General features: G+C 41.9%; 1 protein-coding gene and 1 long non-coding RNA gene across 2 annotated transcripts in view; one reads left to right on the top strand and one right to left on the bottom strand.

Annotated features, from left to right (window-relative positions):
• The first annotated feature begins 199 nt into the window (after positions 1-199).
• LOC119978039 lies at positions 200-21,083 on the top strand. The gene is made up of 3 exons (XR_005463353.1): positions 200-405; positions 15,704-15,951; positions 20,601-21,083. It is a non-coding gene; the product is annotated as an uncharacterized LOC119978039 (long non-coding RNA).
• LOC119978038 (diphosphoinositol polyphosphate phosphohydrolase 1) overlaps positions 17,880-21,093 on the bottom strand; it is a 68,705-nt gene continuing 65,491 nt past the window's right edge. The window contains exon 5 of the mRNA XM_038819370.1: positions 17,880-20,040. Within this exon, the coding sequence (XP_038675298.1) occupies positions 19,847-20,040 (194 nt within the window). The 3' untranslated portion in view covers positions 17,880-19,846. The remainder of the gene's footprint in view (positions 20,041-21,093) is intronic.

The following is a 21,093-nucleotide window of genomic DNA, read 5'->3' as shown; positions in this document are numbered from 1 at the left end:
CCATTGTGACATCGCCGCCGGGAGGAGGGCTCTTACGTCATCGGGCTTGGCGCTAACTAACGCCGAGGAGGGGGGAGGTGTCAGGAAATGAGCCTTTTCTGATCAGTACGCGAGGAGGGGTGGTGGAGGGGGGGATTCAGTACGCGAGGAGGGGTGGTGGAGGGGGGGATTCAATACGCGAAGTGGGGGTGGAGGAGGAGGAGGGGGTGTTTCGATACACGGAGGAGGGTGGATCACTGCACAATTTCATTGACTCCTTCCTGAGCTGCTCAGCATCAACAATTGCGGATACTGACTGCCCTTACTGTCTGCTGACTGTTCCTCAGTCGACCCAAGCGTGAATTGCAATCGTGTGATTATGCATCGCCAACGCACTTCGTCATATTTTGCTTTCTGAGCTCTCAGGTAATTTATTTCCAGTCTTTTTTAGAAATATTTTTGACATTTGCATTGGCTCTAGAAGCTGCTCAACTGCACCCCCCTCCTCCCACGAGTGGAGATTTGTGCGCAAAAGGTCTCATTTGCAAGTGGACAACAAAGCGGACAGGCTGACGATGCTGCTTCTGACACTATTTAAGAGGGGGGGGGGGGGGGGTAAGACACCTGAATGGCTGCTCGCAGAAGATGGCATGCAGATTCGATGGGCCGAATGGCCTCCCTCTGTCATTGAGATTCCGAAATGAATTATTGGGGCGGCATCGGCGCCGCGCATTTACTTGTGACATCAGCCGTAGTTTCAAAAATAATCATCGTCACTCCATTGGTTGTATTTAGTAATAAATCTTCACACCAAGAACTGTTTCTATGTTCCGAATATGAAAGTCAGGGTTTATTTTACACAATAAATAACTGGAATCTGTCAAGTTCAATTGTGTGGCATCATTTGTGGAATGTTGGGGAAGGGGACCTTCCTTTAATCAACGCCATATAGAATTCCCCCCAATATATTGATATCCAGCAGAGTAAATAACTGGCACAATAAAAATGTCCCAATTTGATGCTGTATTGAAATCGCGGTAACTTGGGGCAGGGGGCAGATTTCCGGGACCGATCGAGGGACAGCAGCCAGAGTTACGCCAGCTCGCTGCACTATTGCAAAAAAAACATAACCCGCTGGGAAAGAGGTCGTGTCGAATCTCGGGTAAGACGGAAAACAAAGACAAGCGCAAAACGGGGACGCTGGAAAACGCTTCGAGGAAGTTTTGACAATGGTTTATCAGCCGATTGGCGAGCGGCGCTAGTCCGCTAATTCATACAGAAGGAATTGTTCAGCTTTTCGCAATCAATTTTAGTTCAGTTCAAAGAAGGTGCAAGTGTGACTGCTCCATTGTCCCCCATTGTGAGGCAACAGCGTCCTCCAGTGGAATTACAAAGCATGTTTCGGGTGAAATAAAGCTTGCCAGAGAAAAGTTATGATGTGGAGATGCCGTCTTTGGACTGGAGCGGGCACAGTAAGAAGTCTTACAACACCAGGTTAAAGTCCAACAGGTTTGTTTCGAATCACTAGCTTTTGGAGTGCAACTCCTTCCTCAGGTGAAAAGTTAGGGCACACTGAGTTGAGGTCATTCAGCACATCGTCTGCATCGACCCCCTCCCCAAAAAGAAATGGACTGTTCATCTTAATCCCACTTTCCAGCACTGGTTTGTAAACCTTATATGTTACAGCACTTGAGATGCAGGTCCAAGCAATTGAGCATTTCCAGCCTTTATATTTGCACAGTACACATTGACATAGCCACAATTTCCTTTGGTGGCCTATGAAGGATATTGTAGACCCACAAAGTCCCGCAAGCAGCTAATAAGGCAAATAACCACTTCAGTTATGTGGTACACAGGACATTTCCCCCACCATCTTCTGAAGTAATTCACAGGCGAGCTTTACATTCAGCCGAACGAGAGACATTATAGGGGCTCCGCTTTATAGTCTCCTCGGTACCTCCAGCAATGCAAAAACATCCCCCAGCACAGCACTGGAACATCAACCAAGATCATACAATTAATTCCGAAGAAGGGAAAGAGCAAATACTGCAGATGCTGGAAATCTGAAATAAAATCCAAAAATGCTGGAAAAAGGCAGCATCTGTGGAGAGAAAGAGAGGGTTGTTATTTCATACTAAAACCCCTTCTTTAGAATGGCAAAGCTGTTACACTTGTTACATGCTTGTGATATTTGCTTGGACAGAAATGACCAGCCCCCAGTAAAATATTTTAATGAATCCTAGCTCATTCGAACAGGAGACACTTTGTAATTGGATATACAAATCTTAAAGAAAGGAAATAGCAATCTCCAGGCTGTAGAATTGTTTCAGTTCCTATCTCCTGATATGCCAGGCCAATTGGGAGTTCTGCTGCATCAATCGTCCCTTATCAGAAAAGTAAGAGTTAGGGAAGGTGAAGGTGGTTCTGATATCTCCCCAAATACCAAGCACAGAATTTATAATAATTTTTATTATAATCTTTATTATCACAAGTAGGCTTACATTAACACTGCAATGAAGTTACTGAGAAAATCCCCTGGTCACCACACTCCACCGCCTGCTTGGGTACATTTTTTTTTGGAAATGTTTTTTATTGAGTTTTCATATTTTATATCCAACAAATTACAAATTATTAGAAAAAAAACACGCAAAAATTAACATGTATATTTACAGGCAAGCATCTTCATAATAACAACTGTGGCCACCCCCTTTAACCGGCATACATATTTTACATTCCCCAATATGGCCGAGGCACATGTTTATAGGCATTTATTTACAATTTGGTTTTGGGCCTTAGCTTGCCATCAGACTGTCTCGTGCGGCTTTGTCCTTCCTTTTTTTTGGGAATAATTTTTATTCAAGTTTTCAACAACAAATTTTATCACAACAGAGAAAATCAGTAACCCCTCCCCTCCAATACAAAAACAATAAATTAACAAGAAAAAGAAATAAGCATAAAACCATGAGAACAAACCTCTATAACGAACCCGTAGCCCCCCCCCACCCCCCCCCCCCCCCGGCTACCTTCCCCCGATTCCCGTCCATTTTCCCCTGATTCTTGGCCACCTGACTATTCTTCCTGTTGTTCGTTGGCCACAAACAGGTCCCGGAACATTTGCATGAATGGCTCCCACTTTCTGTGGAAGCCGTCGTCTGATCCTCGGATGGCGAATTTGATTTTCTCTATTTGGAGAGATTCTGAGAGGTCGGACAGCCAGTCTGCAGCTCTGGGTGGTGCTGCTGACCGCCAGCCAAACAGGATTCTACGGCGGGCGATCAGGGAGGCAAAGGCAAGGGCGTCCGCCCTCCTCCCCAGGAATAGATCTGGCTGGTCTGAAACCCCGAAGACCGCCACTATCGGGCATGGCTCCACCCTCACCCCCATAGCCTCGAAGAAGGCTGTCCAGTACTCCACATGTGGGCGTGATTGGCCGGGCCTCTTTGGCACCGTTCACATCTGTCCTCCACCTCCGGGAAGAACCTACTCATACGGTTTCTTGTTAAGTGGGCTCTATGTACCACCTTTAGCTGAATCAGACTGAGCCTTGCTCACGTGGCGGTGGAGTTGACCCTATGCAGTGCTTCGCTCCAGAGTCCCCACCCTATCTCAATCCCCAGGTCATCTTCCCATTTCTTTCTTGTTGCGTCCAGTACGGTGTCGGACCTTTCTACCAGTCGGTCATACATGTCGCTACAGTTCCCTTTATCTAGGATACTTGCGTCCAGTAGGTCTTCCAGTGGTGTCTGTCGTGGCGGTTGTGGGTACGTCCTTGTCTCCTTTCGTAAGAAGTTTTTGAGCTGCAGATACCGTAGCTCGTTCCCCCTGGCTAGCCAAAATTTCTCTGTCAGTTCGTCCAGTGCTGCGATCCTGCCGTCCGTGTATAGGTCCCTGACTGTCAGTGTCCCTCCGTCCTGCCTCCACCTTTTGAAGGTGGCGTCAGTCAGTGCTGGTGTGAACCTATGGTTGTTGCAGATGCTCAGGTACATTGAGGCAGAATTCAGAATGTCCAATTCACCTAACAGCACTTATTTTGGGACTTGTGGGAGGGAACCGGAGTACCCGAAGGTAACCCACACAGACACGGGAGAATGTGCAGACTCCGCATAGACAGTGACCCAAGCCGGGAATTGACCGTGAGACCCTGGTGCCCTCAGTGACCCTCAACATACTTCACCATCTTAGCTCTACCGCTACATCCAGGTGTGACCCCAGAATACATACTAGAGGTGGAGGCAGCCAGCTGCTTACCACTTCTCATGGCCTGCGATGCCCATGTTGGGTGTCCTCTCAGGGCTCTGGGGGTGGAGGGCCCCGGCACACTTGTCAACCGCACATGCACAGCTGTGACGTCCCTGTTCCGTGTGGAACGTGGCCTCATCAGAAGGGTGGAACTTGGGGGAGCTGGTGGCCACCATCCCCATTCCATGAGACGGGTCCAGGTTGGCACCCAGCACCCTCTTCTCCCGTTTGGTGCCCATAGGACCCTGGGGTTCACCCCGGGACGGAGGGGCAGCTGTACTTGGTATGTCATTGACATTCTGCCGAGGCCCTCATCCATGGCTGTGACCGACTGCGCCACAACTTGGACACCTCCACTAATTGCACCGACGCTATGCACCAGGCTCTCCTCTGCAGTAGCCACCCTAGCAGCGATGGCCTAGGTGCTACCTATTGCAGGTGACATCTCCTGCACCCATAGCCTCGAGGACTCCTTCAATCGGCTATGGACCTGCTGGAGTGTTGCTGCCATCTCCCTCTGAATGTCCTGGTACCCTAACGTCTCCATCAACTCTGGGAAAACCTCTTTCACAGGCTCAGTATCAGGCTATGATCCAGCTGGGTCCTGGGATCCAGCAGCCCTCTGACTGTGTCTTGCTTGGGGGTTCCTGACTGCACCTGATGTGCCCCAGAAGCCTGATCACTATCATTTCCCACCGAGGTGTGCGTATCTCTGCATTGTTGGAGGGTGGGGATGATAGCTGTGATGCATCGATCATGGCTTCCTTGGAGCTCTCCTCCGATGTGTTCTCCTGGAGGCTGGAGAGGGGGCCACCCAGGATGGGCTGGTGCCGTCGGCTGGAGGACCTGCGCGGGAATGGACATATGGTCAGTGGGAAGGATGGGTCAGTCAATAAAGCAATAACAACTCACGGGATAGGTCTCCATTTATGCCCCAGTGGATCCTCACATCTGTAGCGTGCGCTAACCTTCACATTAGTGACCATTCTATCCTCCTGTCACCTCCAAGGCCCGTTTCTCAAAGATGGTGAGAACTCATATGTCCGGCAAGCTTCCGCCGGTCTGGGGTCTCTCCCGTTGATTCTGGAAGAGCTCCTGTGGAGACACAGGGAAGGCATCATCATTAGCCGCATGTGTGGTTCATAGTGGTGGAAGGGGGTGTGTGAAGATAGGGTTGGGGTGTTGAAGGGAGAGGGGGGTGAATGGAGGGTTGGGGGCCGCATGGAGGGATCAGGGGGTGGGTGCTCGCATGAGGGCGGAAAGGCCTGGGGTGACAATGGTATCAACTCACCCATGCTGCCCAGTGTACGTTGTTGACCTCCTTACAACACTGGAGGCCAGTCCTCCTGGTCACACTCTCTGAGCTCACGCCGCCACCACCTTGTCCACTGGCTGTCCTATGACTCACGCTTGGGGACCCTCAGGGGAACACGATATCCCTCTTGGGCTCCACCGCATTGAAGAGCCTCCCCAGGTCTACATCGCCGAACCTTGGGCCTGATCGTCTCTGCGTCATGGCTGCGAGCTGAGTGGGGCTGGCTGTGCAACTGCTGTTTAAATGCTGCTCGACCTTGTTAGTGGGGGACTGGCAAATCGGCTGGTGAGCCTTCATTTGTAGTGAGAAACCAGTGGGGTCTGGTTAAGTGGACTAATTAATATTGAATAGCATTGCCGGTGTCACTGGGCCGAGCGCCGTTACCATAAGCTCGTTACCACACTTATCTTTCCGGAGAATCGCCCCCTTAGACTTTTCCACTCGCTTTCCAGGCACAGAATTCCATCAGGGATTGCATCTGTATGGTAGCTAGTCTGGACAGACAAGTGTGTCTAAACCATTGCAGGTAGATGTCCTGCACCTGCCCGGCAATCGGTGTAAGAGGCACAGGGAATTGGAAAATACCAAAATCTGCCAAATTCAAATCCACTCATTGTCTGAAATGGAATGTTGATTGGGCAAATAGTGGTTCTTTTTGGGATTGATCTTGAGATCTTGGAATCTGCCAAATGAAAAGTAATTTGTATAACCCACCAAGTTCATTTGAAAGGTCACATGGTTCTGGCAGATGATGGAGTAGCAAAGATGGTGAGCATTATCCATCTCAGGGCTGTTTCAATATCAGTAAGGCTAGTGAAGTTATGTGTCTGTCAGAAGCAAGATCTGGGAAGTACCATACAGTGAAGAAAGCTACATTGAGTGCTTAGGAGTTCTTGTGGAGGAACAAAGAATTTTACCAGGATGTTGCCTGGTATGGAGGACATTAGTTTACCAGGATGTTGCCTGGTATGGAGGGCATTAGCTATGACGAGCGGTGGAATAAATTCTGAACGACGGAGGTTGAAGGGCGACCTGATAGAGGTCTACAAAATTATGAGGGGCACAGACAGAGTGGATAGTCAAAGGCTTTTTCCCAGGGTAAAGGGGTCAATTACTAGGGGGCATAGGTTTAAGGTGCGAGGGGCAAGGTTTAGAGGAGATATGCGAGGCAAGTTTTTTTACACAGAGGGTAGTAGGTGCCTGGAACTCGCTGCCGGAGGAGATGGTGGAAGCAGGGATGATAGTGACGTTTAAGGGGCATCTTGACAAATACATGAATAGGGAATAGAGGGATACGGACCCAGGAAGTGTAGAAGATTTTAGTTTAGACGGGCAGCATAGTCGGCACAGGCTTGGAGGGCCGAGGGGCCTGTTCCTGTGCTGTACTTTTCTTTGCTCTTTGTTCTTTCTTTGTTGAGTTAGTACCAGAGACTTACAGACAGACGTTTCCACATGTAAGAAAACAGTTTGGACAGACTTGTATTTGAAAGGGTTAAACAAAGTAATTTTGATAGGTGGGTGAGAGCATTAAAAATAGAAGGAACCTGTGAGGCCCTGTTGCAAGACTGTAAAGATGCATTACCAGCAGTGATAATATCTCTTGTGGAGGAACAAAGAATTAAAACTGCAAGACAAGACTGAATTGGTTCATAGTTCAGAGTCTTTTATCGACACACTTTTAAATCTCAGAAAGAAAATGGGAATGCGTGAGAAAAAGACTGTCAAGTAAGAGAGGAAATAGTTGAAAATTCCAAGGAGACTTCACCTCAAAATTAAAAAAAGATGGTGCTGAGGGAATGAGAGATGTGAGGAAAGTTAGATGCTTTCATTGTAATAAACTAGGCCACACCAAATCATCATGCTGGGAGTGAAGCAGAAAGCCGGTTGGAGTTATAAAGTATGAAAAGCTGACAGGAATTATACACAGAAGATCAAACAATAGGGGTGAAAACGTAAGCACAAATTGTATAGGGGCAGAATGGCCAGCAGGTGACTGATGTGTTTCAGAATTTTGCATATGAGCGAAAGTTATTCCATGTGTATAAAATGGAATGGGGAAAAAAAAATTAATATTTTAAGAGATACAGAAGTGAGTAAATCACTAATTTTGTGGGATAAGGATAAGTTTCTATAAACTGGATGTGTGGGGAATTGAGCAGTTACCCTTCACTTCACTAGAATGAAAGTCAGCACCATTGATATCTTAATTGGCAGAATGACCATGACCTGTGCTGATGGTTCAGTCATTAATACCAAGCATTTTTGTATGTATGCATATCAAAAACATGGAGTTGGTTTGGCAGTATTGATGTGGCAAAATGGGTAAAGGAGGGGCTGTTTAGCTCACAGGGCTAATCGCTGGCTTTGAAAGCAGACCAAGGCAACCCAGCAGCACGGTTCGATTCCCGTAACAGCCTCCCCAAACAGGCGCCGGAATGTGGCGACTAGGGGCTTTTCACAGTAACTTCATTTGAAGCCTACTCGTGACAATAAGCGATTTTCATTTCATTTCAGAGGGGTCTGCACAAAGTATACAACACATTGCTTTGATGTTTATGAATTTAAAGTACAAACATTTTCAGTGCAATCCCTGATTAGGTGATATATTTGAAGTGAATGGTTTTAAGCCAGCCCTTAAATAGAAGACCTAAATAATTTTGATTAATATGACTTTCTTTATTCTTTAGTTTTGATTTTCCCAATTTATGGGGGAAATAATCTAGGTTTGTTTTTGTCCTTTATGGTAGAACACTGAGATCAGAAACTTATCTCACAGAATGTAAATCTACACTGCAATAATTTCATACATATATAAATGTAGATGAGAACTCGTTTCCGTCAGAATGTTACGAACCACGCTAATGTTAAATGTAAAGATAACCCAAAACACAGAAGGATATCTTGCAACACTGGATCATAGTGATGTATGTACATTGTGAGGAAAGGTGTACATAGGAACATAGGAATTAGGAGCAGAAGTAGGCAATTCAGCCCTTCGGGCCTGCTCTGTCATTCAATCGGATCATGGCTGATCTCTTCCTGGTCTCAAATCCATCTTTCTACCTGTTTCCCATATCCCTTTAACCCATTTTTATCAAAAATATTTCTGTCTCCTTCTTAAAGCCATTTAATGACTCAGATTCCTCCTCACTATGGGGCAGCGAGTTCCACAAATTCACCACCCTCTGAGAGTAGTTCCTCCTCATCACAGTTCTAAATCTACCGCCTCTCAACCTATACCTGTGACCTCTCGTTCTAAAACCCAGAGAGGAATAGTCCATGTGGTTGTGTGAACAATAATAAATAATTTTTATTAACTTAAAAGAAAGACAAAACACTTTACAAGAACTATAATACACTATCACATTTAATTGTACTTATGACTCTACACAAAGCATTTCTACATTAAACCAACCCCTGGTCCCCAACTACCTATATTTACCTGAACTCTGAGACAACCCTTTTCCCAAACAATATCTAATTTTAAGTAACTTTATGAGCTAAATCCAGCAAATAATTACCACAACTAGGTTAAGGTAGACACACCTTGGAAATAGTTTTCAGGCTCAGCAAAGTTGGGAAATGGCTGCTTCTTCCTGGAGACTATATCTGTAACGTGTTGCAGTTCTGATGTTAGCTGTCTTCCTCTCTCGTTAGTTAGGGTTCTAGTTATAGTTTCTTTCCCTTTGATGTTATTCACGCTGTGGAGTTGCCTTTTGGCAGGTACATGTCCGTTTCCATATCTCTCCACTTTCAAGTTATCACCTCTATAGCCCCATTGTTTTCTCAAGTCATGTGTAAAATACTTGTTTTCCACTGATAGACGAATTGGCAATTAATCTTTTCTCCAAATATCTGACTCTAATCAACTCCCTATTTTTATTTTTATTTCCCCCAGTTCTGAACACATTCTCTCTTTAAAAAATGAAACATCCTAACTTGAAAGACAATTTCATTTCTCAGCCATTTCTTATTGGTTCTACCTAATCAATCATTATAAAGAATTCAAAAGTATGCATTAACATAAAATATATCCAGAGTATTTGCACAGTGTTCCCAAATAGTCTACACTACACTTGGGATAAAGCATCCATCATGACGTTTTCTCTCCCGACCACATGAATTATTTTAAAATGAACGGTTGTCGTAACAAATTCCATCGGAATAACCTGGTGTTCTGATCTCAAAAGTTCTCCAGCAATTTTAGGGGTTATGGTGGATTACTGGCAACATAAATCTCAAAATGTTGCAATGCCAATACCAAACTTCATCTCTTTTTCAATTGTTGGTGACAGTTTAATTTCCTTAATACCCACAGGCATCAAATGTCCAAGTTCCCCTTCTTGTAGCTGTCATAATCTGGTGCAGCTAAAACTGGCTTTGTTGTCAACCCAGGTTTTAAATGTTACATTTCTTGTTCTTCTTCAAACATTCTGTTAGTGGTGCTATCATACTTCCAAAGTTCGGTGCAAATTTATGATAAAATCCACTCATTCGCAGAAACCTTAAAATTATTTTTTTGTTGTAAATTCTGGAAAATCCCAAGTGGCCTGTACGTTCACATCCCACAACATGTCCGAAATATGAAATTTGAGCTTTAGCAAATTTTTTTTTTTTTTGCAAGTCATGTCGAGATTAGCCTCTTTGAAGTGTTCCCAGTCTTTTTAAGTGTTGTAGATGTTCTTCCCAAATTCGACAATAAACACCACTAAATTGTCACTGCACAGTGACGTAGTAGTTGAATAACTTTAGCAGTTAGTCTCTGAAATGTTGCGGGTAAAGCTAAAGAAGAAAACAAATATTTTACATATATGACGAGAGAAAACAATGGGGCTATAGAGGTGGTAACTTCAAAGTGGAGCGATAAGGAAATGGACATCCCGAGCGGCATAACTTTAAATTCATTAAGTCTATTTGGTGTCATGAATGCTGAGATTTCCATCGCCCTCTCAGGCAAAGGTATTTGCCAATAGCCGTTTAGCAAGATTATTTTTGTGATGAATGTAGACTGTCCCAACAGTTTCAAAACAATCCTCTGACCGTGCTATAGGAAACAAATCCCTCCGGGTGATGGCTTTCACTTTCCTGTAGTCCACACAAAGCCTTTGTGTTCCATCCAGCTTTGGCACTACATCTACATCATGCATTGTTATCCTGGTTCTAACTAATTTATTCCCACACATACATTTATAAGACTGCAGTAACTCTTCCAATTCACCCCGACTTGTATCTGGAAGATAACTTAACCAGTGGTGTAAATTTTTCAGTACTTCCTCATTACCCAAATGAATTAAAGGGAAATCAGTCAGAATTTAACCCTTCTTGTCCCTGCTTCATTCCTTCAAGACCTCATGTTTGCCCTCATCTCCCCTATCTCAATACCCCTTAAGAATGTTGACATGACACAGTGAGATTTATGTTTATTTGATGTACATACCAGATAATTTACTTCACTCAGTCTTCTTTCAATCTGCTAGTCCACTAAATGTAGCTTTTTGTTGTTCACCCCACATGGGTACTAGCACTAGCAATGTCTATCCTGCACAAAGCTACGAGTCTGCGCTTTCCTATCAGCTATGTCTTTCAATCCTGCTGTGCTGGCTTAAAATGCTTCCTTGCCACCTCACAAGCCTCATTTAATACGTAGTCCAAAGGTGTTGTCTCTGACTTCTTATATAAGAACTTTTCTTGGATTAATTTCAGGGGACCTCTAACTTCTTGTCCATAGACCAATTCAAAAGGACTAAATCTGGTAGAATCATTAAGTGCATCCCTAATGGCAAATAATAAAAATGGAATCTCTTTATCCCAATCACAAGAGTAATCTTGACTATACACCCTCATCATTGTTTTCAAAGTTTGATGCCACCTCTCTAATACTTCCTGTGATATACTAATGATTTGTGCTGTTTTAATTCCAGGCTATACATAGCCTCTTTAAATAATCCTGACATGAAATTTGTCCCTTGATCTGATTGTATCCTTTGGTAAGTCATATATAGTAAAGAACTTGGTTAATTCCTCTACCATTCTCTTGGCTGCAATGGTTCTTAATGATGTCTTCAGGAAATCTATTGGAAATAGCCATAATAGTTAACAAGTTTTGATTTCCACTTCATATTTTTAACAATTGTCCTACACAGTCGACTAGAATTCTTTTAGAATGTTCTTCGAAAGCTGGAATAAGGATCAACGGTGCTGGCTTTACTGCAGCTTGACATGTTTGACAAAATGTAACTACATCTTCACGTAATCCCGGCCACTAAAACTGTTTCTGTATCTTTGCTTGGATTTTCCTTATTCTGAGATGCCCCCCCTAAAGGAATTGCATGAGCTATCCTTGAAATCTCTTTCCTATACTCAGGAGGTAATAAAATTTTATGTATTTATACCCATTTGGCATCTGTACTAACATGTGTGGGGCACCATTTTGTCATTAATATGTGATCCTTTATATAATTCAGGAATATACTGAGACTCCAGTTCTGAGTAAGCTGTTTGATAGATTGGTTTTAATTTGGAATCACTCTGCTCTAATTCTATCCATCTCTTTGAACTAAACATCAGTTTCTTTCCCTTCATCTGTTCCATCTTTATTCAGCTTACTAAAGATCATATCACATAACCTTTTCTGACTTTTCTCATCCTGTGCTCGTAACTCCACTGCCTCTTGTCTTACCTTATCTACCTGTGACCTTGTTTTACACAGCTAGGAAACACTCCAGAATGGTTTTGCAATTTTTTCTGTAGCTGTATTTTCTGGAACTGGCTGTTCAACCACAAGAGGCATCACTACAGTGATTTAGTTATATAATTCCCTAGAATGAATTGCAATGGGCAATGTTTCTACTACTCCCACAACCACTTCACCCGTCTTAAAGCTACTCATTTATTTTCACCAAAGTAATTTTTCTTGTTTTCTCTGTGAATACTACTGACCAGGGTCTTTCCTTCAATATTCCTTCCAGATAACAAATATCCTTATCCCATAACATTAGGAATTGACTCACTCCTGTTTCAAAGTTTTAATTTCTTTTTCCATTTCATTTTGTCCACCTGGAAAATCTTTCCCTACTTTTACAAAATTCTGAAACACATCAGCCACCTGCTGGTCACTCTGCCCCTATGCAATTTGTGCAAAAGTTTTCATCCCTATTGTTTGGTCTTCTCCATGTATAAATCCTATAGGCTTCTCTTGTTCTCCAGAAATAGTTCCTTTCTTAAGATTTATAACTCCAACCGGCTTTCCGCTTAAATCCCAGCATGATGATTTGGTGTGGCCCATTTCACGACACCCTGGGCTAGTGCACGGTTGATTCCGGTCCTACACACCTCAGAGTCCCAACACAAGTGAATTAACCAATAATTTGTATAAAATTTACAGAATCTTTGGCCCCTTGACTGCTCGATATGTTATAGCCGCCAGGTTAGTAGGTTAAACGCAACCAATGTTTATTTATAACGGGAGCCAAGTTGAATTATGCAATAATTATAACAGAATAAGTCAACTAATCTATTATTCCCCCTTTTTACTGTCCCACCCTTTACCCAAGCACAAGACAGACACACATAGAAGATGAGGAAGGGGAAACATAACAGGTATTAAAATTAGAGAGGAGTGTCCTTGCTTTTGATGTTGAGGTAATTGCAGCAGGCTTTCCGTCCAGGATGGGATTGCTGATGAGAATCTTCTAGCAGGAACAATCATTCAGTGCTTTCAGACTCTAGGGTAGTCACTAACTTTTATTAACCGAGGCCTTCACTCAAAGGAACAGCCTCAGGCCAGTTTGATTCTTAAGATTCTGTTTCACTTTCTCCCCAGTTCCATCCTGTGTTTTAAACTTAACTGGTTTCCAGACTCACCAGAATGTTCCCCAGCTTTACTGAGGAAAACAGAGCATCAGAGAATCAGCGTGCACGAGGCTTCAGAGAGGTCTGTTAACAATTCAGTAAGGGAAACCCAAAGAGTTCCCTTCAAGAATTAAACACAGACTGGATCGAGAGGAAAAGCTGGCTAGATCTGTTTTCCTGGAGACAGCTACAGCAGAGATACTGCCCTGCTGCAAAATTTTTAAAAAACTGAAACAAAGATGAACCCTTCCTGGCTCTGCAGAACATTCCAGAATGGTCAGTACCAATCAGCATCAAGTATCAGCAAAGGCCTGGCAATTTGAGCCAGCCCATTGGCCACCAACCAAGTCCATCAAGATGTGTCACCACTATCTCCCTGGAGTCTGCTGATCCAAAATGTAAACAGCTTTTTGTGATCTGCCTTCCCCGAGGTCATAAGTCAATCTTCAGCTTACCAGCCACTTGAATTAAAGGCAAAGTTCATCTTAAAGGCCTAGGTCCCATTAATTGTCCATGCACAAAAATTTAAATAGCAGAACAAAAATTAAATGGATAAATATGGGACAGACATGGAGTAACAGGAGGATCCTTACACTCAGTTTATTACAATAATAATAATCACTTGTCACAAGTAGACTTCAATGAAATTACTGTGAAAAGCCCCTAGTCGCCACATTCTGGCACCCGTTCGGGGAGGCTAGTATGGGAATTGAACCCACGCTACTGGCCTGGTTCTGCATTACAAGCCAGCTGTTTAGCCCCCTGTGCTAAACCAGCCCCAAACTCCTAATATCTCCCATGCCCTCAGCACTGTCTTTTTTATTTTGAGGTGACGTCTCCTTAGAATTTTCAACCTCTCCCTCTCGCTTGTCTTTTCTCGCACTTTCCCATTTTCTCAGATTTAAAAAGTGGTGTTGAAAAAAGGCTCTGCTGTATGAACCAACTCGGTCATCAGCAAGCTCCGTCTTGCACTTTGTTCCTCCACATGAGCTATCACTGCAGTGAATTAATCTTTCAATTCTTTCAACAGGAGTACTTCTCAAAGGCCGTCTTAGGTTCCTTCTACTTTTATTGCTCTCACCCAACCATCAAAAACTTTAACCGTATCAAATTCAATACAACTCTGTCCATTCTGTTTTCTTACATGTGGAAACCTTTGTCTGTAAGCACTCAATATAGCTTTCTTCATCGCACGTCCCAGACTTTCCTCTGACAAAGATGCAGTCTTCAGTAGTCTGACCAACAGGTTTCCAAACACATTGCGACAATTGCATTCGTCTAGCTATGTTCTCAAAGGAAGTTTAAAACATCCCAACATCCTTGTAACCAAACTTTGGAAGTGCCTGCACAAATCTAAACTTATCTCCACTAAGTTCATGTCTAAAATTCCTTCCGTTCTGCACCTGCTCTGGTCTCTTTTCCCACTGCCGACATTTGAAATTGAAATCCTCTCTCCTTTTCCCTTTCTGCTATTGCTAACCTCTGCATTTCTAATTCCCTTTGAAAAGCTTTTTCTCTTCCCATTTCACTTTTCTTGCATTTCAAGCTCAAGTTTTTTCATTTTGATTCGTATTTTTCCTGCATCCTGATTTTATTTGAATTTATCAAATTAAATTTCTTCACTTTCCAAAATACTTGGTCTGATGAGTCTTATCCCCAGATGATCATAGGTGCTTTCCCCTTTGAGGGGGAGAGCTGACTGGCAGAGATTTAACCTGAGAATCACCACACCTCAGGCAAGGTTGAGAAGGCAGGGTCTTCAGGAAACCTTCAGCCGGTGCGCATTTAAATGTGTTGCTATATGTTCAATTACCTCAGTTTTCTTCATCCGTGCAAGTAATCTTAATTATAACGTATTCACCAATTTTATCATTTCGGCTTTAGGTATACTTTTCAAACTTTCCAAGGTTATATTGTTTATTCCCAAACAAGTCTGAGCCAGTGCAACAGCCATTTTTTGCAACCACCTTATTTTAAATCACACACTTCACTTGGTCCCACACTTTCCTCATTCTTGTTAAGTCACAAATTTCCTAATGCAAGGAATTATACATCTTAAAATCCCAGTCAAGAACCTCCAATTCTTATGAACCATGCTGATGTTAAACATCCAAACAAAGTATCCCACTTGGAACACTGGTTCATAGTGTTGTATTTATTTTTTCTAGTATAATATGAGGAAGTGTACAGCCCAGTGAGGAACTTATTAGACAAAACACACATGACAAGAACTATAATATGCTATGGCACTTAAATGTTTTGATGACTATATAGATAATTTTTACATGTTAACTGTCCTTTGGTCCCCAACTTACCCAGGTTTACCTGAACACTGAAACACCCCTTTCCCCAAGCAACTTCCAATTTCAAGTAATTACCACAACCTGGTTATGGTGGACACATCTGGGAAAGTCTTCGGGTTCAGTGAAGGTAGAAATTGGCTGCTTCGTTCAGGAGGCTATATCTGCAACGTGATGAAACTCTGATGTTAGCCATCTCCCTCCAATTAGGGTTCTACAGTTCTGTTTCTTTCCTTTGACGTTATTCACCCCATGGAGTTTTGGCAGGTACATTCCCATTTTCTTATCTCTCCACTTTAAATTTGCCACCTCTATAGCCCCATTGTTTTCTCTAGTGACGCGTAAAGTACTGGTTTTTCCAATGATCTCAATTTCTCCAGATGTCTGCCTCTGATCAGCTGTTGCACTTGTCTTTTTTTAATCATTTCCCCTAATTCTTAACAAGAACCGATCAGATTCTCTCTTTCCCCCCCCTCAGGTTACAAGTAACATGAATCAAATTTTAAATGGCATGTCACCGTAGGATCTATCCTTGAGGTTTCACAACCATGTTAGGCTACGGTCTCGGAGACTGGTATTTGCTCATCTAGAAGTCAATGTTGTCCCTCTTTCCTGGGTGGGGGAGGTGGGTGTTAACAATCTTAAATGACAACTTGGGTGAGAGAGTAAGAAGGAGGTATTAAGGACAGGGCATACAAGGCCTGTATGTATAAGCATCACAAGGGGTTCAGTCTTGTGTTTCAATATAGACCATCCCTAATGGAGTCCTGAAAGAAAAAACAAATCTGCATTTATGAAAGGCATTATAAGTTCAATAACAAGTCCTACTGATCCTTCAGAGATGTGTACAAATGGTATATGAAGTAGAATTAAATGCACTTCAACGAGTCATTTAGACATCGATGAACGTTTAATGCTTACTACTGTGCAAGGTTGCCCACTTGCTGCAAAAAAAAGAAAAAGATCTGGCACACACTTCAAAAAAAAAAATCACATCTTCACACTATTCCTTAGAATGAGATAAATGGGAGGGATTTTCAATCTGATTAATTGCCCAATGACCCAGACATTAATACTCCTTCCGTGGCTTTAACCATATTTATATCAGCTACTTCCTCTACAGCAGCAGAGTTTTCTACACACCCACAATCCATTTAATGACAGATGGCAGACCCACGAAACACAAACTGTTCCTTTGGAGCTAAACCAGAATTCCAATCACAATTCAAGGGGACTGTCCATTTATAAAATGCTGATTAGGCCCCAGTTTGTGTATTAAGGCCAACTTTAGATACCACACATTAGGAAGGATGCAAGGCTTTGAAGGGAGTGGTGAGACTTACAAGTATTACCAGGGCTGAGGGCCCTCCTTTATGGTAGGGATAGCAAAGCTGGGGCTGTTCTCCTTGGAGCAGAGATGGGCCAGAGATGGTTGGATAGAGGTGTTCAAAAATTATGAATGTTTTTCGTAGAGTTAATAAGGTGAAATTGTTTCCAGTGGCAAAGGGTTCAGTAACCAGGTGTTAGATTTGTGGTGACAGGCAACTAACTTAAAAAAAGTGAGATTTATCAAGGATATGCTACCTGACAAGGTGGTGGGAGCAGTCAAAGGAAAATTGGATACTTGAAGGGGGAAAATATGGAAGGTGGGGGCAGGGGAAAGAGTAGAATGAGATCAATTGGATAACTCAACTGTGCAGCAGCTTAGGGCTGAATTGACATCCTTCCATGCTAGATCATTCGAGGCTTCTAGAGTGGGCATTGAGGGCACTTGGAAACATTTTTCCTCCAGCACTTGATTGGGTAGGGCTGGTGTTAGTTCTTTACGTGGCAGCTTTTCTCATTCTTTTACAACAATGGTATGTTTGATGAACATGGTTAAGAGTAACAGGAATGTATATGTCAGATCACATATGATGCACGTATGTGTAGAAATTTGATACAACACCCTATTACAGCAATGGAGCATGCAAGATTTTGTTTTTAACTAAATCGGACTACCTAAATTTCAGACCTCAGATTTTAGTATGAAACAAAGGACTAGTGAAAATATTGAGCAACATATTGGTAACTACATTTTCTTCACTGGCATAAATTAAATATTTGGGAACAGTATGAAATCCTCAATGTAAATCACAAAAAATAAAACTGCACTTCATAAATAACGTGACAAAGAAAAAAAGTCAACACTTGGGTTTCTGAAATACTGGTGAGTTTTTATTCGTTGGCACAGGTTTATTACAATCTTAAATCTCTTGCCTCACATGTGCATCACACTCAAGTCAGGTAAAGTAAGACACTTCCTCCAGTGACAATCTCTCCAACTAATGTGTAACCGTTGCATTAAAATGTGAAGGGCAGGATAACATGCCTCATATTCTTACCAATACTGACCATTGTAAAAACTAGCACTTATCCCTTCCATCTAAGGCTTTACACAGGAAAGCACCAAAAATGACATGTATATACAATGCATTAATTGCAAGTAAAAGCTGAAAGCATTAAGTGGTCATAATCAACGGATTCCATTTGGTTCACTTTTTACATATCAACAAGATTTTTATGTCTGCTCTTCAGAAATACAAAGCATTCTTTTAATTCAGTACTCAATTTTACTTTGACCAAAATTTAATTTATCACATCAGCACATTTTCAGTTATGTACTTAAGCATAAGTATTGTCATTTTTTAAACATCACTAGAGAATAGGACAATTTTCACTCAAGCATTCAGTTTTCTGATGCTGTTCAGTTTGCTTTAAATCCTCACTACTGAGCCATCTGTGTAAAGCAATAGTTTCTAGACTTCCAAATCTTCCAACAATTGGGGAAAAAGTTGCAAAAAATAATTTGTACAATGATGTTAGTATTCCGCAGTTCTACAATAATGAACATTAATTTACACCTCTTTTAAATTGGCTAATGGGATATCCGTCTAGATATGAGTTTTTAAAAAACAGCCCATCCCTTGGTTAACAAAAGGGTGTTTTCTTCAGCAATGTTCCTTTCTCTCGAGGTACAATCTATTTGTTAGCTGGCAGACTGTACAAGTTTTGAGGCAAATATTGTATGACAATCTCAGATCTCTGTATTAATTTAAAATAAAAGAAACTAAATCAATTTTGAAATTATGTTGGTGATCAATAACACTCATTTCAAAAGAAACAGTTATATTTTGTGTCTCAGTAAAAAAGCAAATCAAGAATTTGTTTAAAAAAGGAAAATGTACTGTACAGGGTAATTTTTGTTCCACATTTTACTAATCCAGAGTTGGAATTTTAAAACCAGGTTACACGGTTTAAATGCTTAAGCAGTATACAGTGTCCTTTTTAAATTGCAAGAACAAAAACACAATCAGAAAATTCAAAACACCCAATTCTCAGCTCTGTTAAGACCTTGAATCGCCTGCAAAGAACATCATTTAAATCCAGTGTAGAACGAAATAGGGAGAATAGCAGAGATTAGGAAAATGAAGCCGGCGACACAGAAATGTGCACTGCTAAACTGAATATAATCCAAAGCTCCACAGAAGGTAACACCCAATATGCATGGCTTGAACTTGTCTTACATACAAGGTAAAATGCTTTAAAGGCCTTATTCAGCAGTTTGTGTACAAGCTAACAGAAGTACTGTGATGAAGTGTATCATGAATGTTATTCCACATAGTAGTACAAGTCAGTGATCAATCGTTCCATAGCTTCCTTATGTAAACAGCAGTAGTGCAGGTGATAAAGCCAGCAAAAAATTTACAAAAGCTATATATAAAAAGTTGCAGAGAACTAAAATCGATACCCATTTGGCACCCAAACAATATCCCGAGGTGGAAATCCAAGTCACCTGACAATTAGGAATTCTATAGGATAATACCTGGGGGACAACTGGGTGTAACACCGGTACCTTAATTTCACAATCCTATCAAAAATATACAATATCTAACAAAAAAACTTACTAGTTATGGCTTTGATTTTCAGCACTATATTTTACATCACAATATAAAGTATCGTTATCAACATTGCGCAGATCTCCATGCAAAATTTATTTATACATGTACAATGTATCGAAGCAATCAAACTAGGTCAAACATTCTTTCACTGAACACTTTTTCAAGTCCATGCCTTTGGGACTCGATGTATGATGAGTCAATTACTGTGGAGCTCCTCTCAGTCATCTGATACTGGATACTGAACTCTGATTGGCGTACGTTGAGGCCTTCTCTTCAGATAATGTTGCAACAACAGGAGTTCCATTATTTGCCAAATAGCCTTGTTTGAAGGTTTCAAAATACGAGGCCTGTACAGGTTTATGACACTGAAGAACTTTAATGGCATCATCTATTTTAAACCATTCCCTTTTTCTCCCTAAATAAAATGAGAAAGATTAAACATACATAATTAAGTACCCCACCCCCTATCCATTAGGAATGAGCGGGGAAAGTGGGAGGGTGGTAGATGAGCGGAGTGGAGTTGGAGGAAAGAGATAGAAAACTTGTTAGAGGAGTTACAATCGATGCACATATTCTGCACCCTTGTCCATTTTTAAATCAATGCAACCTATTCCTTGGGCACAACTTTGAAGGATGAAATCTATTCCTTGGGCACAACTTTGAAGGATGAAAATGGTTCACTGATCAAAAAACCTAGTGCATAAATACCGACAACTGGAAACAGAAAGAACCTTGCAAGCTCCAACAGCTCAGCTGTTAAATATACACGTGCACAAAGTTTTATACCTAAATATGATTAAGAATTGAAAAAATAGAAAACTAGTTAATGCCAAAAATAAAAAGCCCAACCTTCATTCAAGTGATGTTGCTATGAACAAGTGGGCTGCAACTACTAAGCAACAGCAAAAAAAACCTCAAAAAGGTACAAGACCAGGAAGATTTCATGCAGTTGAATTTATTTTCTCTCCCTTTTAGGTTGCCTATTCTAGGCATCACTGCGCGATAGGAATAATGGAGAAGACAGGAAAACGCTCACAGCAGCATAGTAATCAAGACCGTCTTCAGAAAACCAACAAAGATATTTTTTGTTGTTGCAAGAGGTCGAGAGCCACCTATGATAATATAAACATCTCTGCCTGAGAAAGTGGCTGAATTATTCAAGTTGACCCTGGGCTCAACAGTTCAGTCCACTTTTCAAGATCCATAAAGCCATTCTGGCCACGGAGCAGATACCTATAAAACAACTGCAATCCACAATCTTGATTATGTGCAGATTGTTATCTATAGTCCAATGATATAGATAACTATCCCACAAGATAAACAGAGCAAATTAAATACCACTGAGCCCTTCGGTAATACGGAAGTGTAAGTACGACAATATAAATGAGTCACAAAATTAGTGCATTGTTTTAATTCGAGGCCTGAAATAGACAAAGATAATTTAGATAGTAAATAAAGTTTCATCTTA

Source organism: Scyliorhinus canicula, chromosome 15 (genome assembly GCF_902713615.1).
Source record: "Scyliorhinus canicula chromosome 15, sScyCan1.1, whole genome shotgun sequence".
Lineage (NCBI taxonomy): Eukaryota > Metazoa > Chordata > Chondrichthyes > Carcharhiniformes > Scyliorhinidae > Scyliorhinus > Scyliorhinus canicula.
This window is presented reverse-complemented; position numbering and strand designations above follow the sequence as displayed.